Source organism: Podarcis filfolensis (genome assembly GCF_964270895.1).
Source record: "Podarcis filfolensis genome assembly, chromosome: 6".
Taxonomy (NCBI): Eukaryota; Metazoa; Chordata; class Lepidosauria; order Squamata; family Lacertidae; genus Podarcis; species Podarcis filfolensis.
Genome location: NC_139609.1, coordinates 46,989,813 through 47,016,773, shown reverse-complemented (window position 1 = coordinate 47,016,773; position 26,961 = coordinate 46,989,813). Strand labels below are relative to the sequence as shown.

Below are 26,961 nucleotides of genomic sequence, written 5' to 3'. Positions count from 1 at the left end.
AAAATTAGAGATATCAAGGGAAATTCTTTTGTTAATTTTGGAATTAGTGCAACATTAATGAAATATCAGGGAATATGCTGGAAAGGAACTAAATTGGCTTTAGCAGAAATGATTTAAGGAGATATGAATGAATATGATGTAAACTTTGAAATTTTAAGATTTTTAAGATAAAATAAGGTTAAAGAGATTAAGGTAAATTGAATAACAGATTATATTAAAAGATGGAAAGGTTATGTTGAATTAATAAATAAGATAGATTGTGAAGATTAATCATTTAAATTAAAATTGAGAAACATGGGAAGAATTTGCTGGAATAACGAATTAAACTAGAATACGAAAAGGGAGGTGTGAAGAGGTTCAAGAAATAAGCAAATGAAAAGTTGTAACCTGAGATTTGTATTTTTCTTCTTTCCTTTTTGGTTTTTTTTTTTGCTGTATTTTTTTGTTTTTCTTGTTTTTGTTAATGTATTGATGAAATTTTGAATAAATATTTTTTTAAAAAATTTTTAGAAGACATTTCTACAGAAATGTTCAGTAATCGCTTTTACATTCTCAACCCAACATGCTTTCTTTTATCCTACCAGATCATATTCAGAGTAGAATCATGGAAATAAATTTACTGGATTAACTTAAGTGCATGGGTTTCAAAGTTTTACTTTGAGTGTCACTTATTTGGGCTCCTTCCTTTGCCCATTACACTATAATGTTCTGTTTTAAAAAAGAAATATTTTATTGAATATCCTCTTTTATAACAAATTACAGATAGCAATTATCCAATTTTACATTCTCCCCTCCCCTGTAACTTCCCTCATCTTCCCTTTCTGGTTTGTTACCAAAAAAAAATTGTTACCTTCTGCATGTTAATGTACTTTAAATGTTATTACATTGTCTTCCCCATGTTTTAATTAAATAAAATTTGTGGATGTTTATTCAAAACCTACCAATGAGTCCATTTCTTTATGTTGTTTTTATAAATAGATTATAAAAGATCCCCATTCATTTTAAAAATCTCTATTGTCCTTTTCATGCAATTTATCTGTTAACTTTGCTAATTCTGCATAGTTCATCAGTTTTTCTTGCCACTGTTCTTTTGTTGGTACTTCTTCAGTCTTCGAACCTTGGGCTAATAAGATTCTTGTCGCTGTGGTAGCATACATGAATATTTTCAATTTTTCTTTCAGTAGCTCTTGACCTGAAATGCCTAGCAAAAAGGCTTCTGGGTTTGTTTGTTTTTTACAAATGTCATTTTAAACATGTTTTTCAATTCATTATATATCATTTCCAAAAGGTTTTTAACAATTTTGCATTTCCACCACATAGGATAAAATGTGCCTTCCTTTTCTTTACATTTCCAACAGTTTTTTTATCCTGTTCTATACATTTTTTTTCCATTTTTACAGGTGTAATATACCGTCTATACATCATTTTCGTGTAATTCTCTTTCAGCAATATGCAGTCCGTGAATTTTGTGCCCATTTAATCATTACCAATTTGACTTCTTCATTTTTAGTTTCCCATTCTAATAAAATATTATACACTTTCTTTAATAATTTGGTATTATCCTCTATAATTTTAGTTTGCACTGAAATAACTTAAGTCCACTGGTTTCAAAGTGTTTACTTTGAGTATTACTTATTTAGTTCCTTCCTTTGTCCATTACACTTTAATGTTCTAATTAAGAACATTGTGTATGGGGCATGGGCTGTCACCTTCATGGGGGGGGGGTGGACTTAGGACAGTGGCCATATTCCTACTGTTAATCATGAAAACACAGTATGTGGTCATGAATGAATCCCCTTCTGTAACATTTAAAATAAGCTACCTTCTTAGAAAAATTCACACAGTGGCAAATAATGACAACTATAAAATTTCCTTTTCCTGTGACCTCCTCAAGCAGTGATAGACTACAAGTTATCTTAGCTCACCAGCAGCTTTCTTCTTTTCAGTCCTATCAGACTAGTTGAGCAAATAGCTACCAGAAGATGGTGTTGTTGTTTAGTCGTTTAGTCGTGTCCGACTCTTCGTGACCCCATGGACCAGAGCACACCAGGCACTTCTGTCTTCCACTGCCTCCCGCAGTTTGTTCAGACTCATGTTTGTAGCTTTGAAGACACTATCCAACCATCTCGTCCTCTGTCGTGCCCTTCTCCTTGTGCCCTCCATCTTTCCCAACATCAGGGTCTTTTCCAGGGAGTCTTCTCTTCTCATGAGGTGGCCAAAGTATTGGAGCCTCAGCTTCACGATCTGTCCTTCCAGTGAGCCCAGAAGATGGTAGCAAATCATTATCCAGCCAAGACCCTGTTAATTATTTTAGACAAGTATTTGCCCCTGGCAGATGGGATGTTGGGATAGAGGATATTTAATTGTCATGAATTCTTTGCTACCTTGCTGTGATTTTATGGCAAACTATCTCCTGTGCCTATTGAACCTGTCTGCTGCAGAGCTTCGGTTATTTACAAATATGCCTGGATTTTAACTTTTTATATGTTTTACATTGTCAACTTTGGGGGTTGTTCTTTTAATAAAACAAAGTATGCATCAGTCTGTTTAATAATAAATAGATCATAACTATTCTGTACAGGGAGAAATCCTGATCTTTTGGACTTTCTCATGTGTTGTAGTCCTTAAGTGGGTTCTCTATTGGTAGGGGAAAATAACAGAGACCAACCAGAGAATATTGAGAAGCAAAGCAGCTAGTAAGCCTGATCTTTATTAAAGCTGTTGCAACAGGGTGCTCCGCTCACATGCAGGACGACGGAGGAGGACCCAGAACAAAGGTGTGCCTGCCCTTATATAGACATTTTAAATTCCCTGCCCTGGAGCTCAAGACCACCCTCTCCATACATCATACATACATCACAGAAGGGGTGTAACCCAAGACCATCCTCCACAAACATCATACCTACATCACAGAAAAGGTGGTCTACAACAGAAATTTGAATGTTGTTGTTTTTCCTGTCTGCCAGGTTATCTGATAATTCCTTATCTGATTGCCTTTCCTGGTAGTCTGCCCATTCATTTGAAATGGTGATTACCCAATTCCTGTAACAAGGAAGGTTTTTTTCACCTCCTCCCTCCTTGCAGAGAAACATTTGGTCAGCTTGGGAGTCAAAATGGTTTCAGGACTGTCTTCCTGTGCTGCTTCAGACATGGGGTTTATATATTTATGTACGTGTTTACTTGGTATATTTATGAACATTTATTATATATCTAAGACCTTAAAATTCTTATTACACATGCCCCCTCCTTGTTGCTGATCTCACACGAACTGTTCTGTGGGAAGGGTCCTGAAGACTTTTTAAATATGTAACAAATATTTGTTGAAGTTATTAAATGTGTAATTTAATTGTAAGCCTTCTTAGAAATATTTATTTCCTGAACTATGGAATATAAATTACTATGATAAGAGAAGAATGTAATAAATCTAGAAGTTGCTGAAAATATAGAGTTATAATATGTTAAGATATAGAGTTAAGATAAATGAAAGAGGGTAAGGATTTGCTGATTTGATTATTTAAATGGGAATACAAAAAGGGGAGGTGTGAGGAGGCCAAGGAAACAAGCAAATGAGTTTAAAGTTACAAAAAACGGATTTGTTTTTAATTCTTTTTTATCTATTTGTTTTTTGTATTTCGTATTTTTATTCTTCTTTTTTCTTTTTTCTGTGTGCTTTTGTTTTTGTATCTTTTTCTTTCTATATGACTTTTTTCTATTTTGTAAACCTATGTTTTTGTAAAACCTCAATAAATATCTTTTTTAAAAAAATAAATAAATCTAGAAGTTGCAAATAAGAAAAAATATCATATTGACTTCTTGTACAACTTATGGAAATATATTAACCATTTTTTAAAAAGGTCAACGAGCAATTTAAATTTACACACACTACCATATAAATAAAACAAAAATTTTATAGAAAAGGAGACACTTTTTAGATATAAGCCATGTATTTTTTCCTTCTTGAGCTAACCTAACCTCAGCTGGGAGCCCATGGCTTAGTCCAATAGCAGGGCCTTGAAGAGCTCCAAGCTGCTAATGGCCTCCAACCAAACCTAGAGCAGTGCTCTTTTCCACCTTGGGTTGTTGGCCTAAAACTCCCATCATCCTTGACCATTGACTAAGATGGCGGAAGATTATGGGATTATGGGATTTGTGATCCAACATCATCTGGGGATCCAGGGTGGAAGCAGGCTGAAACTTGGCACTCTGTCCTCGTGAAAATCAATAATATTAGTGCCATTTTTTCCCTAGCATACAAATGTATGTAATTTTGTCTAATATGTATATTTTTGCAAAGCAATGTCATTAATAGAATGTGTTGTTCGGTTTCATTTTCACAAATACATGCATTTTTATGCACAATTTACTTCAGTGTATGTTGGAGAATTACACCACAAAATTCGGAGAAGGGCAAATTTTGAATAATGCGCTTTGTTTCTTGTATCATTTCAGAGATTGTTTATTGTTTCAAAAAAATTATTTTTTAAAAGAAAAAGGAAACTGAATCAAATAGCTCCCCTATCACTATTGGGGAATTTGCAGCTACTGGTATAAAGGCTTTAGTTCCTGAGGGGAGACTGGCTCATGGGATGCCTCTGGCTAGATAGACCCTTTTCCAAAAGTATAGGATTCAGTCCATGCAGATGATGAGGGAAGCCCAACTCAAGCAGGGTTGGCTGACAACATTTATTCAAACTGGAAACATTTGCCATTTCTCAGTAGAAACAAAAGTTGAACCAAATAAGAGGCAAATGTAAAAGCCAAAGAATATCTTCTTCCCTATGAGAAGTTTAAAATCTGCCTCAAATGTCCTTCTCTATACCAGTCTTCCTTGAGGCTACTGTGATACAATCCAATCGTTTTGGATTACAACCACGTCAAACCTGGAAGTGTGTGTACCTTTTTTTGGATTACAACCCCCCTTTTTTTTTGGATTGCAACCAATTTTGGGGGGAAGGCACCATTGACGAAAGCGCGCCTTGGATTGCAACCTGTTTTGATTTACAACCCGACCTCCAGAACGGATTATGGTTGTAAACCAAGGTACCACTGTATCTTCTTTGAATATCAGGTAATTCTGGATATACTAGATAGTTCCCCTGATAAAATACTTAAGCACCCTGCATACGGCTAGTAAAGCAACATTTCCCAATAACAGTGATCTGGATCCAGCTCTGAAGGGGGGGAAAGGTGAGGATAGAGCGCCCACAGGGCGAAACCAATCAGAGCATTTGGGTGGAGGTTCAAGCAGTTCCCATATAACTACAGCACCAGAGGCCACAAAGTTGTTTTGGCATTTTGAGACAGCACTGTCAACAGAACCAGAAACCTTTCAGGACTTATTCTCTTTTTTTTATAATAATATTTTATTAGATTTTAACAAGAAAAAAGGTTACAAAACCATAAACAACAACAAAAAAACACCGGGGAAAAAAGAGGAAAAAAAATACAAACATCAAAAATTCAACACAAAAAGAAAGAAAAAAAAGAAAGAAGAGAAGAAAAAAGAAAAAAGATAAGAAAAATAAAAATCCCTCTTTTCAATTTCTCACCATTTTTTTACTTATTTTCCTGACTTCCTCCCACCTCCCTCTTTGTATTCCATTTAAAGATTTGTTCAGCAAATTCATACCTCTTACCTTACCCTTAATTATATATCCCCATATAATATCCTCATATTTTCATTTATAGTCAAACCATTCTTACAAATTCTTATTTCACCTTATTACTCAAACCACTTCATTTTTACAATAATTTCATTAATTTTATCTTATCCTCAAATCATTAAACTTTCAAAATTTAAACCAAATTTTGCTAAAGCCAATTACATCCTTTCCAACATCTTTTAATGTTTCATTAGTATTAAACTAATTCCATAAATATAAGTTTATTACAAAAAGCATTTCTCATTCTAAGTTAATCCAGCGTCCCTTTTCCTGGTTCACGGCAATGTCAGTCCATATATCATTATATCCTTGTCAATCAGGTGTCCTAATGTCTGAGGCTCTCAAGTCACTTCCAAGCCCCTTCTGCGAGTTTTCTTGTTCCTGTTTGTAATTACATACATCCTTGTTCCCTGTTGAGTTCTTTCGCCTTTCCTTCTCTTTCTCCTTGGGGGGCCAATCTCCGGGTAATTCCGTACAGTAACATTCTTCATTTCCTTTTATCCAATTGTCCCATTCCCCGGTGTTGCACTCCCCAGTGTTCAGTTTGTAATCCAAAGAGTAATTGTTCCAAAAAAGATCTTCCACTTGTTTCACAGTCCCACCAGAAACAGAAATTTTCTTAAATCCAAAGTTTAGCCAGTGTCCTCCAAATTCCATCTTCCAATACTGCAGCTTTTGGTCATGTGAGACTTTAATTCTCTGTGTCTTTTGAGATACATTCACAATCTCTTCCATCTTTCTCTGCCCTTGCACTTGCCCTATTGAACCAGTTTCCTGAATAGATTGTAGTGCAGTTTCTGTAGCTGCATTTTCCATTGGCACCTCTTTGCTGACTGCAGCTGCTGTATAGTCCATCTTTTGATTCATCAAAGACACTTTCTCCTCCAGCTGTCGCAGCACATCATATATTTTGCCCAGGGCAGATAAAACTTCCTCTCTAATCATTTCTGTCAAGGTCAAGGAGCTGGTCCCACGGTCTAATTTTCCCAGTTACAATGTTCTCTTTATAGTTTAGAACAAACACACTGGCTGGCTTCCTCTAGGGGGTGTAGTTACTTTTTGACATCCATTTTTAAATTGTATCCAACAAGGAAAAAATTACTTTCGATTTTCAGATATTTTGTTTCCTTTCAATATAAAACAAACAGGCAGAAAGCAGCATTGGAATTATTTTTTCCCTTTTCCAGTTCTATATGTCAATTTTTCTATTTTCAAATTGTAGATATCACTGACAGTTTCTTTCCTGTCATTCCGTCCCCAGGTTAGGGACAGTGGAAGCTTATTTTCTTAACTCTCTCTCTGCAGGATTAGAAAGTCAAATTTTCTCCCCCTTTCCTCCTGCAGTCTAGGGGGGTTTGATGGTTAAAAGTGCAGGAAACTTCAGGCTATCTGTTTTCCCGGCTTTTAGCTTGTAAAATCTTTGCTTTGATCTTTATACAAAGGACGGGAGGTGGACTTCCTTTTTGCACCTTCCCATTTCAGGTCAAATTCAAGGCTATATTTTAATCCAAAATTTTCAATTGTCCTACTCACGGGTTGTTGTTTAAAATCCGAATTGTCACAGGAAGAAGGACAGCGCTCTCCGACAACAGCTGTGCAGCTTCGCTCCGCAGAAGTAGCGATTGACTCTCAGCACCGCGCCAGCCCCCGTCTCACTCCGGAGCCCTTTATAGGGTTCCTTTGCCGAACGGGGGGCGCAAACGGTGCCCGCCGAGTCCCACGGCCGCAGGCTTCTTCCGCCTGCGGTTTTCAAAGGGTCCCCGCTTCGCTGCAGCGTTAGGACCCGATTTCTGCGGAGCTGTCTCCCTCTGAATCAGAGGGAATCCGCCATTGTCAGAGGCACCGCTTCCGGAAGTTCAGGACTTATTCTCGATAGTGAGCAAAACAAAGCAGCGGGCAGCTGGCAATGGAGAATCTATTCAATCCCTTGTGGTCCTGGCTCCCCAGGAGTTTCTCTCAGTTTTTCTATTGGACTGTGGTGTTGATCTTCACCTGTGTGGCTCTGAAAGCCATCCAGCTATTTCAGACAAGGCAGAAACTGATCAAGGGTTTTAGAAATTTCCCAGGACCTCCAAGCCACTGGCTATATGGCCATGTTCACATGGTAAGGTATTCTCTGACTTTCCTAGAGAGATGTTTTGTATGGAAGCATAGCAGGACTAACCATAAAGAACGATAAATCTGGTTTTTGTTGTTGGTGGCCTGCAAAGACTACATCAGGAACACAGAATGATAGATGAAATCAGTGAATTTAAACTTTATGGTGTGACACACATTAAATACTTTCTTGAGCATTGGTTCCAATTCATACTGTGCGATCAGAGGAATCCAGCGCAGCATTTTCTCATTTTCATGTCACATTCTGAAAGGATGTTTTCTATCAAATGTGCTGCTTCATTAATGTTGTTGTTCAGTCTGTTTGCACCAGCGAGGTAGCTGGCTTGGGGACAGCTGTGCTAGTTTGGTAGACTGCACATGTTTGGACAGTTGGAACTTTATATTTGATGGGCTATGCTGCCTTGCAGTGTGGCTGGCCAGGGAATGTAGAATGGCCAGAATCTGGGACGTAACTCCTGACACTTTGTGGATGGAGGGCTGTCGACAAGGGGCTGCAACCACTTCCCATCCAAATCAGGCTAAGTGGCCATTTCAGGCCCAGTCGCAGAGCCCTCCAACCCTGTGGGAAGCCAATAGCTATGGTGTAAAAGAACATACTTGACGAGACCACAATCTAAGGAAGAAAATGGCCACAACTTTACATTTGATGGGCTATCCCGCCCTGCTATGCAGCCAGCTGGGGAATATAGAATGGCTAGCATCTGGGACATGACTCCTGGCACCTTGTGAATGTAGGGATGCCCATGAGGGGCTGCAACAGGGAAAGCAGGGTAAGTGGCCATTGTGGGCCCAGTTATAGTACACTCCACCCCTGTATGAAGCCAATAGCTATGGTGTACAGGAACAAACCGGACAAGGCAAGAATCCGGGGGGGGGGAATGGCCACAACTTTATTGATTACAGGTGTAGGTAGCTCAGGAGGGCTGGAGGGCTGAAATTTTGAACAGGGTAGTGCCATGTATTGTGGCCTCCCCAAGTTGATAATCTGTAGTCCCACATTCAACCTCTACTTCCCAGCTCCCATATTTGGCATTCAACTTTGCATTTGTGATGGATCTGTTTCTCGTATCCAATGTTACCTAAAACTGGGGAAAGATTAGCAGATATGCACCCACAAAGGAGCATAAGCAAACATAAACTTTATATAATTACTGTACAATTTGGTGGCTGTTTTTTCTTCTTAAAATTTGAGTTCAATGGCTTATTCATGCTTAACCAGTGTATGTTCTTCTACATCTGAGAGGTTGGAATGAAATTGATAAGGGGAGGCCAAAGCAGAACAGAAAGAAAGCAGGTTTAAAAACTGATTAATGATTCAGATGAAACCTGAGGGGAAAACAGCTCGTAAAGTCAAATAAACAAGAATTGCTAGCCCTACCATTGCTCATCCAAACCTGCCCCCTTTTTACTGCCCCTGTGGGAGAATGTATGAAAGCCATTTAACGACAGCTCCCCGGTGTGCCAAGTTTCCTGGATGAGAATAATATCAAAGCCAGTTAAGAAGTTGCAAATAAGAAAAATTATATTATTGACTTCTTGTACACCTTATGGATATGTATTAACCTTTTTTAAAAAAAAAGGTTAACTAAGGAATCTAAATCTGCAAACACTACCATATGAGTAAAACAATAATTTTATAGTAAAGGAGACACTTTTTAGATATTTTAGATATTTTTCCGTTCTTGAGCTAATCTAACCCCAGCTGGGAGCCCATTGCATGCAGTGCTTCTTAGGGTGGCTTAGTCCAGTAGCAGGGCCGCGAATAGCTCCAAGCTGCTAACTTCCTCCAACCAAACCTAGAGCAGTGCTCTTTTCCACCTTGGGTAGCCAGAAGTTGTTGGACTACAACTCCCATCATCCTTGACCATTGAATAAGATGGCAGAAGATTATGGGAGTTGTGATCCAATATCATCTGGGGATCCAGGGTGGAAGAACATAGAAAATTCATCAACATTTTAGTGCTGATTTCTCTTAACATACAAATGTATGTAGTTTTGTCTTATACGCACAATATAGTTTCATTAATAGAATGTTTTGTTCTTTTATTTTCACCAATACATGCATTTTTATGCATACATGCTGGAGAACTAAACTGCAAAATTTGGAGAAGGACAGATTTTGAAGGATGGCGGTTTTGGTTCTTGTATCATTTCAGAAACTGTGAATTGTTTCAGTTTTTCATTAAATGGAATTTAATTTTTCGCTCTATAAGACGCACCAGACCACAAGACGCACCTAGTTTCTGGAGGACGAAAACAAGGAAAAAAAAAATTCTGAATCTCAGAAGCCAGAACAGCAAGAGGGATCGCTGCGCAGTGAAACCGGCAATCCCTCTTGCTGTTCTGGCTTCTTTGATAGCTGCGCAGCCTGCATTCGCTCCATAAGACACACACACATTTCCCCTTACTTTTTAGGAGGGAAACAGTGAGTCTTATAGAGCAAAAAATACGGTATGTCCCCTATCAGTATTGGAGGGGACGCGGGTGGCGCTGTGCGTAAAACCTCAGCGCCTAGGACTTGCTGATCGCATGGTCGGCGGTTCGAATCCCCGCGGCGGGGTGAGCTCCCATCGTTCGGTCCCAGCTCCTGCCCACCTAGCAGTTCGAAAGCACCCTTAAGTGCAAGTAGATAAATAGGTACCGCTTTATAGCGGGAAGGTAAACGGCATTTCCGTGTGCTGCTCTAGTGCCGGTTCGCCGGAGCAGCTTCGTCACGCTGGCCACGTGACCCGGAAGTGTCTCCAGACAGCGCTGGCTCCTGGCCTCTAGAGTGAGATGAGCGCACAACCCTAGAGTCTGTCAAGACTGGCCCGTACGGGCAGGGGTACCTTATCAGTATTGGGGAATTTGTGGCTACCAATATAAAGACTTCAGTTCCTGAACATCCAATGCTATTTGAATTCTTATCATTTCTATAAAATAGAGGAGATTATATCCACAGACAAACACCAATTAAGGAATGGTGCTACTGGATAGAATCACTATGTGATTTGCAAACGATCAAATCCTCTAAATCAGAGGTAGTCAACCTTTTTATACCTACCACCCACGAATACATCTTTCTTGATGGTAAAATTTCCTTACCACCCACCAGTGCTTGATGGAAGGAGGATTCAGTAGAACCCCCTACCGCCCACCTAGAATCCTGAAACACCCACTAGTGCAGTGGGCGGTAGGGACCAGGTTGACAACCCCTGCTCTAAATGCTCTACTTGGTTCCCTCTTCTAAAAATGGTCCATTTTAGAGCCAGTTACCTGTCAAATCTCCAGCCAGACTCACTAAGATTTGCTTTTCTTGAGCTGCGTTTTCCAGCTATGCCCTCTGTCGTCCTAGATGGATGATTTAACAGGGTACCATACGAAGACACACTCTGTATATGTGGGCAACTGCAAGTGGAAGATTTACTGGACAGTCATATCTTGGAAGTCGATCAGCTTAGTTCCTGAATGTTTTGGCTCCCGAACATCACAAACCCGGAAGTGACTGTTCCGGTTTACGAACTATTTTTGGAAGTGGAACGTCCAGTGGGGCTTCTGCAGCTTCTGATTGGCTACAGGAGATTCTTGCACCTAATCAGAAGCCACACTTTGGTTTTTGCACATTTTGGAAGTGGAACGGACTTCCAGAATGGATTCCGTTCAACTTCCAAGGTACGACTGTATTGGACACTATACATTGGACCCAGGAGGTGATTCCTCACCTTGCCGTCCATACAGGAAAGCTGTCTTTCCCCATAGGAGAAGGTCCTATGGTTTCTTAGCAATGTAAATGCTTCAGTGATTCATAAATCACCCTTTTTGCTCTGGTGGCCAAAAAGATCAGAAAGAAGACACTGGATGATATAGCAGTGAACCGTAAGGGAGATGCTGAGATCGAAATAGAGACCATTATTTGTGGCACGACACCCCTTTTGCTTGAATTTATTTTTGATTTGTCATGGCCAATGGCTAGTACAATAAAGTTATTTGGATTTGGAGTTCCTGAGGGGAGACTGGTTCAGGAGATGCCTCTGGCTTGATAGACCCTTTTCCAGAAGTATAGGATTCAGTCCATGCAGATGATGAGGGAAGCCCAACTCAAGCAGGGGTTGGCTGACAATATTTATTCAAACTGGAAGCAGTTGCTATTGCTCAGTAGAAACATGGAACAAAATAAGAGGAAAACGTAAAACCGAAAGAATATTTTCTTCTCTATCAATTGCCCTTCTCTATATCAGTCCTCCCTGAAGTCACTGTGATATCTTCTTTGAATATCAGTGAATTCTGGGTGTACCAATACTTCCATTGATAAAGTACATTATTACCCTGCGTGCAGTTAATTAAAACAACATTTCCCAATAACAGTGATCTGGTACAGCTCTGAAGTGAGGAAAAGGGGAGGATTCAGCACCCAGTGGGTGAAACTAATTAGAATGTGTGGGTGGAGGTTTAAACAGTTCCCAGATTCCTGCAGCAACACCTGCCACAAAGTTGTTTTAGTAATTTGATGCAGCTCACAAGACAAAGCCAGGAAAACAGCAAACCTTTTGAGGACGTATTCTAGTTACTGGAGCAAAGCTAGCAGCAGGCAGCTGGATATGGAAATTATCATCAATCTCTTGTGGTCCTGGCTACCGGCGAGTCCCTCTCAGTTTTTCTATTGGACTGTGGCATTGATCTTCACCTGCATCGCTCTGAAAGCCACCCAGCTATTTCAGACAAGGCAGAAACTGATCAAGGGTTTCAGGAGTTTCCCAGGACCTCCCAGCCACTGGCTGTATGGCCATATCCACATGGTAAGGGAATCTCTGACTTTCCTGGTTAGATGTTGGGTCTCTCTTTGTAAAACTGTGTTTCTCAATAAGGAACTGAAAATTGACTGAATGTTGTGTTACCAGTCACCATCCAGTTGTGCCTAAACTGTAAGGCAATCATTATGAAACTAAGAAACTTTATTTGGTGTAGTGCATTAGTAAATGAAGTTAAAAGGATCATACAAAGATTGTGCAACATACTCGTGGCATTAGCTTATTAACTGCTGATATAGTTGTTTTCTTAAACCCACAAGTGAAGCTATTACCACGCTATCAAAGCTATTGAGAAACTAGGGAAGTGTTGCAGGACTAACCATAAACAGGAATAAATCTGGTTTTTGTTGTTGTTGGCATGCAAGGACTACATCAGGAACACAGAAAGATAGATGAAATCAGTGGATTTAAACTTTATGATGTGACACAGAATAATTACTTTCTTGAGCATCAGTTCCAATTCATATTATGCGATGACAGGAATCCAGCCAAGTGTTTTCTCAGCTTCATGTCACATTCTGTGTTAAGTTGTGGGCGAACATATCAGACGACACAGCGATTCTTCCAAAGCAGCTCTTTATTTGTAAGCTGGAACAGAAAGAACTGAGGAGCTCAGTCAGCCTGCTTATATAGAGCTCCTGAACAATGTAACTGTTGCCATTTTCTAAAACTATCCAATCACTGAACGTCATTTTCGATCCTTCATTTGCATAACTATCTACAGTATCCCCCTGCTGGCCCAGGGTGAGAACTTCAGTACATAACATTCTGAAAGGATATTTTCTATCAAATGTGCTGCTTCATTAATGTTGTCATTCAGTCTGCTGACATCTGCAAGGCAGCTGGCTTGGGGACGGCTGTGCGGGTTCAGCAGACTGGGCTCCACTCATTGACTGCACATGATTGGACAGTTGGAATTTTAGATTTGGCCAAGGAATCTACATTACCTAGTCACTGGGACGTGACTCCTGGCACCTTCTGAACGGAGGACCGACAACAAGGGGCCATTAGGAGCAGCGTACACGGCCATTGTGGGCCTAGTCATAGCCCCTCCCTACTGTGTGAAGGCAATGGCTATGGTGTAATGGAACATACTTGACAAGACAACAATTGTGGAGGGTTGAAGGCCACAACTTTATTGATTTCAGGTGTAGGTGGACTTTGGTTCACATCTATATCCATTTCATTTTCCTGTTGGAGTGCTGAAATTTTGAACAGGGCATTGCCACGTATTGTGGCCTCCGCAATATGCTGATCTCTAATTCCATATTCAACCTCTACTCCCCGACTCCCATATTTGGCATGCAACAGTTTGCATTTGTGATGGACCTCTTTCTCTTATCCAATTTTACCTAAAGTTGAAGAATGATTCACAGATTCAGGCATAAATATTATATTATAATTTTGTGTATAATGTTTCAGTTTATTCCAACAAGAAAAAATGCTTTTCTAAATGTACTCTTTGGTGGCTGTTTTTTCTTCTTAACATTCATAGTTCAAAGGCTTATTCATGCTCAACCAGTGTATGTTCTTCTACACCTGAGAGTCTGAAATGAAATTGATAAGGGGAGGCCAATGCAGAATAGAAAGAAACAGGTTTAAAAAGACTGTGGTTTTAGGATTGAGCCAAGTGGGTGAATTATTCCTTTGTTACATATGCATCCCAGCTGAAAGTTATACACTATTACATTACCTGATTATCTGTTTTCATCCTGAACTAAACATTTATTTACAATCGGTAAATTGGTTACCAATACAGATGAAACCTGAGGAAGAATTCCTGAACGCAGCTGGATGGACAGAAAAGTACCCACACTGTTATCCACGTTGGTATGGAAATTTCTTGGCTTTCCTGTCCATTAACCACCCTGAATATGCAAAGGCCGTCTACAGCAGAGGCGGTAAGAAATTTGTATCTTATGTCCCTCTCATCGTGCAGTTACATGAATACAGTGGTACTTTAGGTTAAGTACTTAATTCGTTCCGGAGGTCTGTTCTTAACCTGAAACTGTTCTTAACCTGAAGCACCACTTTAGCTAATGGGGCCTCCTGCTGCCGCTGTGCTGCCGGAGCAAGATTTCTGTTCTTATCCTGAAGCAAAGTTCTTAACCTGAAGCATTATTTCTGGGTTAGCGGAGTCTGTAACCTGAAGCGTATGTAACCTGAAGCATATGCAACCCGAGGTACGACTGTATGCTGGAGGCTGTCAACATTATTCATGCAGTAAGTTGCACTGCTCTTTGCTTTTATCAAGATATAAATGTGATTCATATTTCAAGGGCATCCTAAAGCAACCTACCCCAACCTGGTGCCTTCAAGATGTTTTGAACTCCAACTCTCATCAGTCCCTCACTCCCAGGCAAAGAATTCCCAGCTCCCAGCTCTAGTTCTACCCAAGTCTTTAATGCTTAAATCAGATTGGTAGAGAAGGCACATTGCAGTGTACAAAGTTCAACAGGTACATTAGAGAACTGGATATTTCATTTTGGAAATTGGGGGAAGCAGAACTATTTGCCCAACAAATGGCTGGAGTCCCCAAGGCTGGTCAGGGAAATGGTCACACCTTGGAGTAAGCTGGGCCTGCAAAGGTTGTTTGTCTTTATCCGCATGTGCAAAGATGTGGGAGTGTGCATTGGATGTGGCTGCTGAAAAACAAGGAGACGCAAGTGAGTGAGCTCTGGCTGCCCATAGGAATCCCCTAGATTGAGGCAACAGAGTACAATTCAGCAAATTAAACATTTAAATTTGTTCTCATAAATAGTTTTTTACCATCTCCTGCTAAGCTCATTTTCTCTCTTTTATCAAACTATTCAGATCCTAAACCTCTTATAACACAGGACTTCCTAATTCCATGGATTGGTATGTATTTTCTCTCACTAATTTTATGCACCCTTATATTTTCTGTGATATTCTTGTATCGAGCATATACAGATATTCTCAGCTTTCGAAGTTCAACGTTCCTTTGGGTCTACGGGAAGCTGCTAGTATTTGTTAAGCTGGTGCCTTCCCCACTGGTGCCTTCCAGGAGGCTTCAGTGGCAGCTTTACTCCTTTGGCCAACTGATTTCTGCCCATTTTACTCAGGAATCAGACTCTATAGTATGTTTCCCTACAATCTCAAAAGTCTGTCCTTATAGAGTCTGTGAAGATGGACTTCTCGGGTTGTCTGCATTCCATGCTTCAGAAATCTTTTAGTAGGTAAATAGATTCTTAACTTGAATTGTTCCAGCAATTAAGTGCCTACTTCAACGGGTCAAATATAGTGCTGTAAACCCTGTCATCTGTGGTGGATAATGTACCATGTGACCGTGACCCTGGTGTATGTTCCTATGAAAGACAACATTATCTTGGGCTTCTGTTCCTCGTTTTCCTTCCTTTTCCTGGCAGGAAGGGGGCTTCTCGTCCTGAATGGGCCAAAGTGGCAGCAGCACCGGAAGCTGCTGACTCCCGGATTCCATTACAATATTCTGAAGCCTTATGTGACTCTTATGGCAGAATCAGTCAAGGAGATGCTGGTAAGAAACCCCATTGCTACTTTCAGGAGGTCAGCTCCAGTCTAAGAAGTTGCTCATCCACCTTCATGATCTCAGTCCTGCTTTGAGCAGACTCAGAGGACCTTTATTTTTCGCTTTCTTTGACCTGAAAGCCTCCTCTGACATACCACAAAGATCTTTTGAGAAGTTTGAGTCAGAAGCCCCCATCAAAGTGTGAAGCTAGTTGAGCAGCCCTTTGGGTCTCAGGCAATGAGTTTGCAGCAGTATTGAATTCTAAAACTCCTTCATAACCTGTGACACTTGATATTGTCTTAATTAGTTCATTCACTTTCTCAAGATAAACAGATGCTGACTACCATAAACTTTCTTTGTGGAATATTTAAATGCATCACTTTGAAGGGTTGTTCAGTGTTGTATTAGCTAGAATTGTATGTCAAAACCGTGTTTACTTCCTCTTCCATAACACAAAGTTCTTTTGAAAAGTTTGAGTCTGGACTACCTGTGAAAGTATGAGGCTAGTTGAGCAGTCCTTTATGTTGCAGGCAATGACTTTTGCAGGAGCAAATACATTTCCCCCCAATGTTTAGTTATGACACACGAACTCTCTCTCCCTCTCTCTGTCTGTCTGATGCTTCCTCATTCTTCTCCACATCTCCCCTGAATCAAAAGGCTTTATGTGTGTCCTTGAGGTACGCTTACCAGCCAGTAGAGCAGGGGTCAGCAATCTTTTTCAGCTGTGAGCTGGTCCATTGTCCCTCAGACCATGTGGTGGGCCGGACTATTTTTTTTTTGGGGGGGGGTGATGCATTTTAAATAAAAGCACACATTCTACTCATGTAAAAACACGCTGATTCCCAGACCGTCCCTGTGCCGGATTTAGAAGGTGATTGGGCAGCATCCGGCCCCCAGACCTTAGGTTGCCTACCCCTGCAGTGGAGGACGCTGCTTAGCAGACAGTGGTGACTGATGCCCATTGGGACTAGAAGGATAGAAGGCAGAGAGGCCATCAGTAAGTGGAGCCAGAGCTAATGACAGGCAGAGCCAACTAGTCCTACTTTAATCCCTATTCCCTGCTGAGTTCTATAAATGCAACATCATATCTAATAATGAATCATCTAATCATTCAGGAGACTTCTCTATTCTCATTTCTTTCCCTTTCCTAAAATATTAGGATGTATGGGGAAAGCTGGTACTCAGCAACCCCACAGCATCAGTGGAGATGTTCGAACATGTCAGTCTGATGACTCTTGATACTATTATGAAATGTGCCTTCAGCTACCAGAAAAATGCTGAAACGGACAGGTCAGTATAAAATCCCTATTTCAGAGAAGGTGGGAGTCCCAGACAGATACAGACCTTCTTTTCTGTGTCATGCGCTAGGAGTGTCATGAGAAGCAAGCCCAAGATTGCAGTCACCTCTGCGATCTGCATATGGTTAAGGAAGCCATTCAGGATGATGGACATCACTACATCTTTGGGGAGTAAATTCTATAGTTTAACTGTGTGAAGAAATACTTTCGTTTGTCTGTGATGAATCTTCCAACTGTCAGCTTCAATGGATGACCCTGGGTTCCTTCCTCTAACCCCTGGACCAATTTGTTTGTTCTTATTGTGAGATAACCAGCCTCATATAACCAGCATGCTTAAGTCTAATTAATGCACAAAGGGGTTAAGGCCATAGAGTAAGCTGTCCTGCCAGGCCTAGCTCACCATGGAAAGTACCAGGTAATCAGAAACTAATCGGCAGCCAGTGCAGTCAGGCCAGAATTTGTGCAATATGCTCAAAACATGTTACCCTGGTGAGCTTCAAGGCCGCCAAACAGATGTCAAAGAGATAAACAACTACCTGACATTCAGAAGACATCTTAAGGCAGCCCTGTTCAGGGAAGTTTTTAATATGTAACGCTGTACTGTTTTTAACACTTGATTGGGAGCTGCCCAGAGTGGCTGGGGAAACTCAGCCAGATGGGCGGGGTATAAATAATAAATTATTATTATTATTATTATTATTATTATTATTATTATTATTATTATTATTCACCAGCTGAAGTTTCTGAAACTGTCTTCAGAGGTAGTCCTATACATAAGGTGTTGCAATAATTGAACTTAGAGGTAGCCAGAGTATAGACAATGGAAATAAGGCTATCACTGTCCAGATTGGAGTGCAGCTGGGCTGCCAGCCAAAGCTGATTGAGCGCACTACAGGCCACCAAGGCTGCCAGAAATACCCCCAAACTACATACCCACTCCATCACAATCCATCTAGTCTAGGGAACCATGCACCAACAGTACCTCAGACTTATCTGGATTGATCATCAGCTTGTTGGCTCTTACAAAGTCATCTATTCTTCGTTTTTTTTGTGTGTGTGTGTGTGTTTATATTGGTTTCCATTTCTCACTGTCCACAGAGAAAATTCCTATATTCAAACTGTTTTTGATCTTGGGCTCCTAGCTTGTCAGAGACTGAAAACACCATTGCATCACAATGATCTCATTTACTGGTTGAGCTCCAAAGGGCGTCAGTTTTACAAAGCTTGCAAAATAGCCCACCATCACACAGGTATGTATTTTTTACTTCCTGGCAACAACTTTTTCTTCCTGCTCCCCCCCCCTCCTCTTCTTTTTCTGAGCTAATATATAATTTTATTTCCTAATAAAAAAATTCAAAATAAAAGAAGATATTGTTTCAGTACCATTAGGAAAATTAAAAATTGTAAGTGTTGGTATGATGCACTTGAAAAGCAAGACAATTTTTTTAATTAATTTAACAATGGTCTTATTATAATAGAGAGACTAGAAATGAAAAAGGTTGAAGCAAAATTAAGAAAACACATAACTGCCTCCTCCTTTCCAACTTAACTTCTTCTCTAGTTATGTGCTCAATCATTTATATAAGGAGAAAGGACTTTCTATTTATAAGAAGTAAAATTTTATAAATGAAATCAACCAGCACCTTGGCATTATATTTACCTCCCTATCAATTCTTCTCATACTTCCTAATAACATGAATTCTCTTTCTGGAACCCTAAAATCTGATCATTTGTCTAACATAATGAATATATCTTTCTTATACTTCTGAGAATTTTCATGAATGCAGCCAATTCAATAATTTCTCTCTGTCCCCAGAGAAATATTTCATTGTCCTTTTCCCACATCATTCCTGTTCATGATTTCTCCCTGGATTTCTGAAAATCATGTAACCTTTACTGAATTGTTAAATGTTCAAAAGACCCTGAGGAAACCTGGGTGTGTGTGCGCGTGTGTGAAAGGGCAGAGTTTGCATCTGGATTCTCATCTTCCCTATATCCTGGGACTTCTTCTCCTTTTTAGCTTTCTCCTATGTGAAGCTTTAATCCCAACATGATAACTCTCTCTAAGAACATAGGAATAGCCTGCTGGATCAGGCCAATAGCCCATTCTAGTGCAGCATCCTTTCTCACAGTGGTCAACTAGATGCCGGTGGGAACCTAGGAAGCAGAACCTAAACACAAAAGAACTTCCCCCTCTTGTGGTTCTGGGAAACCAGCATTTGGAAGCCTTAATGCTCCCAACTGTGGACTGAAATTTGGACTGAAAACTGTTTAGCTCTTTAAGCTACTGATCATTCTAAGCTTCCTTTTCAGAGCTCAGCTAATAAAAGTATTTGTTACCCTAAGCATAACACAATCTAAATATATTTGCTTGCCTCTTATGTATAGCTTTATTCATTTCATACTGTATGTTTTCAATGCAGAGAAGGTAATAAGAGAGAGGAAGGATTCCCTCAAGAATGAGAAAGAGCTTGAAAAGATTCTGAAGAAGAGGCATTTGGACTTCCTGGATATTCTTCTTTGCACAAAGGTGGACATTGTAAAAATAATGCACCTGTGCCTGCCATGCTATATTGCTAAGGGCTTTTCCAGCCATCACTAACCTTCTTTGAAAGGTTTGATGTGAGCTGGGAGAGGGAGGAGGGTCTTGGAGAACTTTATATATTGGATCTCACCAATCCTATAAAACACTATGTTCCCTGTGTGGTTAGGATGAAATTGGAAATTCATTGTCAGATGAAGACATACGTGCAGAAGTGGACACATTCATGTTTGAAGGTCATGATACCACAGCTAGTGGAATCTCTTGGCTCTTTTATTGTATGGCCCAGAACCCTGAACATCAGCAGAGATGCAGAGAGGAGATCATGGAGCTTGTTGGGCAACAGGAGGATATTCAATGGTCAGACTAAATTATTGTTCAACCTTAAATGTTTATTTCCTGCTTTATGGGTTTCTCAGCAATTAAGAGAAGATGAAGGGACAGAAACACTGCAGAGTGTTTTAGGGTCAGAGTACTCTGACTACAAGTCTCAGGTTCGTTAGGTTCCAGGGAAATTGGCCTAATCCTATGCTCTCAAACCCTATTTGCTACATCTTAATAAATGGTTAAAAAGGTAAAAGGTAAAGGTAAAGGACCCCTGACAGTTTAGTCTCAGATGACTCTGGGGTTGTGGCGCTCATCTCGCTTTACAGGCCGAGGGAGCCGGCATTTGTCTGCAGACAGTTTTTCCAGGTCATGTGGCCAGCATGACTAAGTTGCTTCTGGCACAACGGAACTCCGAAGCCAGAGCAGCGCACGGAAACGCCATATACCTCCCCATTGGAGTGGTACCTATTTATCTACTTGCACTTTTGGATGTGCTTTCGAACTACTAGCAGAAGCTGGGACTGAGCAATGGGAGCTCACCCCATCGTGGGGATTCGAACCGCCGATCTTCTGATCGGCAAGCCCAAGGCAACCACAGCACCACCCGCGTCCCTTAAAAAACAGTTATGAGACCTAAATCTGGCAATTTTGGGCTGTGTCTTTAAGGGACGACTTGGGAAAGATGACATACAGCACCATGTGCATTAAGGAGAGCCTTCGGCTTTATCCTCCAGTACCTCTTATAGCACGAGAAGTGGATTCTCCTGTGACTTTTGCTGATGGACGAACCTTACCAAAAGGTAGGCTTCCCCTCTCTCCCTTCTGCAGACTTCCTTTGAACTCATCCCTTCCTCTTCCTCTTCCATCTTCATTCTTACACTGTTCTCATTATTCAATTCCACTGTCACTTAACTTCCATCAAGGGTTTCTAACCTTTTCTGGACCACATTCACCCTTGGCCTACCTTGTGGGGTTACTGACAACTGTGGTGCGGCCACCGCACAATCTTGCTTGCACACACTCACATTCGTGCACACAGGGAATATGTGGAGAACACATACAGGTGTGCATGCCTACACAGAGGTACACAGCCCCTGTGTTCAGATGGACACTTTCAGGAGCTGCTAGGCCTTAGATGGACTATCTCTTGAGGCCCCACCTACACCTAAATGAATTCCTTGGGCAAACAAACAAATATTATATGACCAGGAAATATGCTTTCCAGCTGCCTTCCTGTACTCTGTGCAGGATCATCCTGGTTATCAGTGCAACAGCTCTGAAAATCTGCCTGTCTTTGCAGCAAGTTATTGAGAATGAATGTTTTGGTAAATGCCACTGGATAGCAATTAATTCTCATTACATAATATCACTGGTGACGAAATGATACTAGATGATGTCTCTTTTTTTCACAGGCTTTCTAACTATATTGGATATTTATGGTCTTCACAGAAATCCTGAGGTTTGGGAAAATCCTGAGGTAATAATAAAAGAAGAAAAGCCTAAGCAAGACCTTTCTGGTGAGACTGAGAGAAGTTGACATGTTTTGAGAAAAAGATGGTGGAATAATTGCCATAGACACATACAATTTCTTTAAGAAAAGAAGCCAATTGTTTGTCACACTAACACTGTGTGACTAGATGTGTGGATTTATCCCAGTGTTTTGTTTTACCAGTTTCTTGCTTGTTTTAGCTTACTAAACAGATCCAGAAGTATTCCAGTTTGGATGTGAGAAAGGCACATTTAGTCCATTGCCCCATATCAATGGCCTAATGCCAAACTATCTACCCCCTGATATGATATTAAATGTGGAACAGAAACATATAAACACAAGTGATGCCTGCATTTTCCTATGTGGGTACTACCAGCTCTAGAGTGTGTGCATGAGAGAGAGATGCTGGTGAAAGTGTGTGTGTCTCTCTGTGTGTTTCTGTGCGTGTGTGCGCATTTAGAGCTAAATTCCTCCCTATGCCATGACTCTGATCCAAATCCCTTTCCTGCCAGCAGCTGTTAGTAAAAAGAAAAATGTTTGGATATATCTTCGTACAACTCTGATGTCAAGCTTAGAGTGTCCCTCTACAGAATTGGATAAGAACGGTATGAGAAGGATTAAGTATAAGGACTGGCCACATGTTATGTAGTTATGATTCTTAAAATGTTGCTTACGCACTTACAAAATGGCAAAAATCTATTGCGAAAAGAAAACCATTGCAAAATATATTGGCAAAGCTGCTGTGGAATCCTAATCCAGAAAACATTCCTAATCCACCTCAGGAGCTATGGAAGTATTCTGCCAAAAATCCACCCACCCACCAGTCGCTAAAGTGCTGCTTACAAAATCTGTGTAGGCTTCCCTCTCCATTCAAAGAGCAACTTCAGGAGCAACATCAGCACCACAGCAGGGGGAAAAGGTTAGCATTTCCCTCCCAACCCCTGCAGGTCTGTTGCTGGTCAGACACCCCAATGACTGTGTACAGTTTTAAAAACATGCACACTGATGCAATTAACATCATGTCTCATTTGGCCCAGGCATTTATAGATGTGAAGGAATTTTCCTTCATATTAGATTGGGGAAAACATGTTGCTAAGAGTGCAATCCTATAATCCTATACAGAACTAAGCCCCATGGAGCTCAATGGGCATTATGACCCAGTAAGTGAGTATAGAACAGTATTCTTTTTTGTGAATGCTCCTTTTTCCTTTAGCTCTTTTGCCACTATATCAGTTGCCATTCTAATACAAAATTCCATGACTTATTTTCTGTTGTAGGAGTTTAATCCTCTAAGATTCTCCACAGAGAATTCAAAGCATCGCCGCCCATATGCTTTCTTGCCTTTTTCTGCAGGGCCAAGGTAAATATTTTCTCACCTATATTTTGCACTGTTTCCTCCATAAAAGGAGACTTTTACATTAATCTTCCATGAAAGACACAACTGTGTTCAAGGCTTATAAAATTGTGAATGAGTCCACAGCAAGGCAGAATTAGCTGCCAGCATAAAGCAATATATACTCAAAAGCTTAAAAGGGTTGGGCATACAAAGGAGAACAAAGATGGTGCCAGACATTCATTTCTGGGAAGGGAAATCTAAAAGTGAAGGAGCAACAACCGAAAAGGCCCTGATTTGACCATGTGCAGAATGCTCTTTTGTTTGTAATGTAATGTTGCCCTTTATTCTACTCAGGAACTGCATTGGACAGCAGTTTGCCATGAATGAGATGAAGATTGCTCTTGCATTGACACTCCTGCGCTTTGAGCTTTTGCCTGATCCTGCCAACCTCCCGATTCCCATGCCCCAAATTGTTACCCGATCCATAAATGGGATATATCTGAAGCTGAAGGCTCTCCACTGATGGCTGCTGTTACCAGAGTAGTAATGCTTGCTTCTGGACTCTCAATTCCTGACAATAAATATTTTTCTAAGAAGGTTTACAGGTAAATTACACATTTTAAAAACACAGCAGATAGTTGTGACATATTAAAAAGTGTTCAGGACCCTTTCCACAGAACAGCTGATGTGAGACCAACCTATATATGACCCTGTTAATTGTTAGAATTCCTGCTCCATGATTGCAGTCATGGGATTGTTGTCTATCACATAACGGTGTATGTTTTGACTCCACAGTGTGGGAAGTGACGGAGACAGGATGTTTGTGTTACGATTGTCCATTGTTTTTTCTCTTTGCTATCTGATGAGAAAGAGGAAGGAGCTAAGTCAGAATGCTCCATATGTGTTTATATATAAATAAACGTAGATTATCCAAATGCTGAGCTACTGAGTTCTGTTACGCGGACTGCACAAACTCTGTGGATCCCTGAGTGTGCTGGTGTCTGTTGGCATCAGTCGCTGTGATGTTAGGGCAGAAGAAAGCCTCTGAAGCTCCCGAACGATTGACCAGGAGGGAGAGAACATGCCAGCCAGGCATGTGTCTCTACCAGGGTCCTACTCGAGAGTAGGATGAGCTAATGACAATGAGCTCCAGATGAGTATTTGCCCCTGGCAGATGGGGTTTTGGGATAATGGGTATTTAGTTGTCATGAATTATTTGCTATCTTTCTGTGATTTTATGGCAAACTCTCCTCTGCTTATTGAACATGCCCACTACAGAGCTTTGGTTATTTACAATATAAACTCTGAAATCAAGGCTTAATATGGCTGGATTTTAATTTTTATATGTTTTATATTATAGACCTAGGAATACTTTGGGGTTTGTTTGTTTTTAGTAAAACAAAGTATGCATTAGTCAGCTTTATAATATATAGGTCATAACTATTGTGTTCCAAGGATTGTACGGGGAAAAGCCTGATCTTTTGGACTTTCTCCTTGTTGTGATCTCACATCAACAGTTGTGGGCAAACATCATCTGTGGACCCAAGGTGGAAGAATGTTGAAGCTTGGCACTCTGTCCTCATGAAAATCCATCATTTTAGTGCCATTTTTCCTAGCAAACAAAAGTATGCAATTTTGCCTAATATGCACATTTTTGCAAAGCAATGTCCGTAAATAAAATATATTGTTGTATGTTATATTCACTAATACATGCATTTTTTTATGCACACTTTGCCTCAGTGTATTCTGAAGAATTACGCAGTAAAATTTGGAAAAGGGCAAATTTCAAAGTATGTCTGTTTCGGTTCTTGTATTGTTTCAGAGGCTGTGAATTTTGTCATTTTTTATTTAAATGGAAAGTGAATCAAATATGTCCCCTATCCCTATTGGGGAATTTGAGGCTACTGGTATAAAGACTTCAGTTTCTGATGGGATGCATGCAGTTAATTAAAACATTTCCCAGTAACAGTGATCTGGATCCAAGTGGGGGAAAGGGGAAGATTCAGCGCCCAGCAGGTGGAACTACTTAGAGTGTGTGTGTAGAGGTTTAAGCAGTTCCCAGATTCCTGTAGTACCAGGATTTGATCTGATATTTTGACACAGCACACAAACCAAAGCCAAGCAAGCCAGAAGGTTTTCAGGACTTATTCTAGATGCTGGAGCAAAGCAAGCAGCAAGCAGCTGGCAATGGAAATTGTAATCAATGCCTTATGGTCCTGGCTACCTGTGAGTCCCTCTAGGTTTTTCTATTGGACTGTGGCATTGATCTTCACCTGCATGGCTCTGAAAGCCATCCAGCTATTTCAGACAAGGCAGAAACTGATCAAGGGGTTTAGGAGTTTCCCAGGACCCCCCAGCCACCGACTATATGGCCATGTCCACATGGTAAGGGATTCTCTGACTTACGGTACCTAGTGAGATGTTGGGGGTCTCTTTATAAAACTGCGTTTCTCAATAAGGAACTGAAAATTGACTGAATGTTGTGTTACCAGTCACCATTCAGTTGTGAATAAAGTGTAGGGCAATCACTATGAAACTGGAAAACTTTATGTCCATAGAGTGCTTTGCTTCTTTGTTGATTGAACAACTTGAGATGTATTTGTCAGGGCATGTTTGCAGGGGTAAATCCAGTTGCCAGCTGTATTTGGCAATGATGAATAAAGTATGCATGCAGAGGTAAATTACCTGAATGAAAAGAATTTAGCTGGAGGCGAGAATGGCAGGGTGGAGCGATCATTGCTGGCATAGCCTCCATGTGTGTTTTTTTTACTTTTTATTCCTTGTTTTCTTTCTTTTTCTTTTTACCATTCTGTATATAATTTCTATCAAGTTTTCTGTTTTGCAATTTAAGATACTCGTTTTACATCCTTAAGATATCAATGACTTCCCTTCTTCTCTTTCCATGGTTCATTTTACATAAATCCTTGCATATTTTACAAAATATGCTGGAGTAGCTGATAGAATAGAGCAAGGCCACGGGGCTGCCAATCTCAGCTCTGGTATTGCTGCCACTTAGTGGCAGGGCTTTTTTTCAGCTGGAACTCACCAGAACTCTGTTCCAGCACTTCTCATGCGGGTGCCATTGCAAACAAGGGACATGTTCATGGTGAGTTCTGGCACCTCTTTTTCCAGAAAAATAGCATGCTTTCCTGGGATGGTGCCTGGACAGGGCAGGAAGGCACCATGGTTGGCACTTTGCAGCCACATTGGCAGAGCTAATCTGTTGCTCCCACCACGATGCACACTCGCAAACTTGCCATAACCCTGCCCTGTAAGTAGCAGCAAAACATATGTTGTGAGGGTGGCTTTGTGGCACTGCCCTTCTGTGCTGACCACTCCTTGGCACAAATAGATGAGGCATGTGCCATGTGTCCTTCTGGCATGTTTGAAATGGCTCTGGAGTAATGGAAGTGATTAGGATAATCATTAAACCTTACTCAGCATGTTTAGCTGCAATATCTCGCAGTGTTCCTGTATTCAGGTATGGCCAATTACTTTCTTGACTAAGATACAAACTAGATATGATCTGTGAGTTTCAGCCTACAGCCTAGCTCCACTGCATTTATTTATTCCATTTATTTTTTTGAATTTATATCCCGCCCTTCTTCCCAACAGAGCCCAGCACTGCCATGCCACCCACTCCTGTCTAGATGGGTCAAAGCTCTGTTCTGAAGACACTCTGGAGGGGCTGGGAACCTGTCTGATGCCCCTGGAAGTGGCACAGTAGCAGTGGTGCCCTCTTGAACTGGGAGGTAGTCCTGGTGATGGGTTTTTGGAGACAGAGGATGGAGGCATGGCTGACCCAGGGCTCCTTCTTCATAATTGAGCGTTTACTAATATGCTCCATCAGACACCCCCCCACACTCCTCTCAAAGAAGTTTCAAATGATTCACAGC

The 26,961-nt window shown here is 40.7% G+C and overlaps 2 protein-coding genes across 7 annotated transcripts in view; both read left to right on the top strand.

The window, feature by feature from the left end:
* LOC310765251 (uncharacterized protein) overlaps nucleotides 1-940 on the top strand; it is a 34,853-nt gene extending 33,913 nt beyond the window's left edge. The window contains exon 25 of the mRNA XM_083620027.1: nucleotides 517-940. The gene's annotated coding sequence lies outside the window, so the exon portion shown is untranslated. The remainder of the gene's footprint in view (nucleotides 1-516) is intronic.
* An 11,271-nt stretch (nucleotides 941-12,211) lies between these two features.
* Nucleotides 12,212-24,000, top strand: LOC310765097 (cytochrome P450 4B1-like). Of its 6 annotated transcripts, none has more exons than XR_014549445.1 (12): nucleotides 12,212-12,556; nucleotides 14,328-14,469; nucleotides 15,383-15,427; nucleotides 15,955-16,082; nucleotides 17,233-17,363; nucleotides 18,470-18,621; nucleotides 19,795-19,901; nucleotides 20,083-20,273; nucleotides 20,907-21,040; nucleotides 21,653-21,757; nucleotides 22,767-22,889; nucleotides 23,007-23,089. XR_014549445.1 is itself a non-coding variant. In XM_083619636.1 (12 exons), exons 1-11 carry the CDS (start codon nucleotides 12,359-12,361, stop codon nucleotides 22,839-22,841), a joined length of 1,368 nt encoding a protein of 455 aa, XP_083475762.1. In that variant the 5' UTR covers nucleotides 12,213-12,358; the 3' UTR covers nucleotides 22,842-22,889; nucleotides 23,007-23,093. The 6 variants fall into 6 exon arrangements, 4 of the variants coding, with proteins under 4 accessions (XP_083475762.1, XP_083475760.1, XP_083475761.1 ...); XR_014549444.1 differs by lacking the exon at nucleotides 22,767-22,889 and adding an exon at nucleotides 23,420-24,000 and having other exon boundaries at nucleotides 12,213-12,556; XM_083619636.1 differs by having other exon boundaries at nucleotides 12,213-12,556; nucleotides 21,653-21,717; nucleotides 23,007-23,093.
* The last annotated feature ends 2,961 nt before the right edge of the window (nucleotides 24,001-26,961 follow it).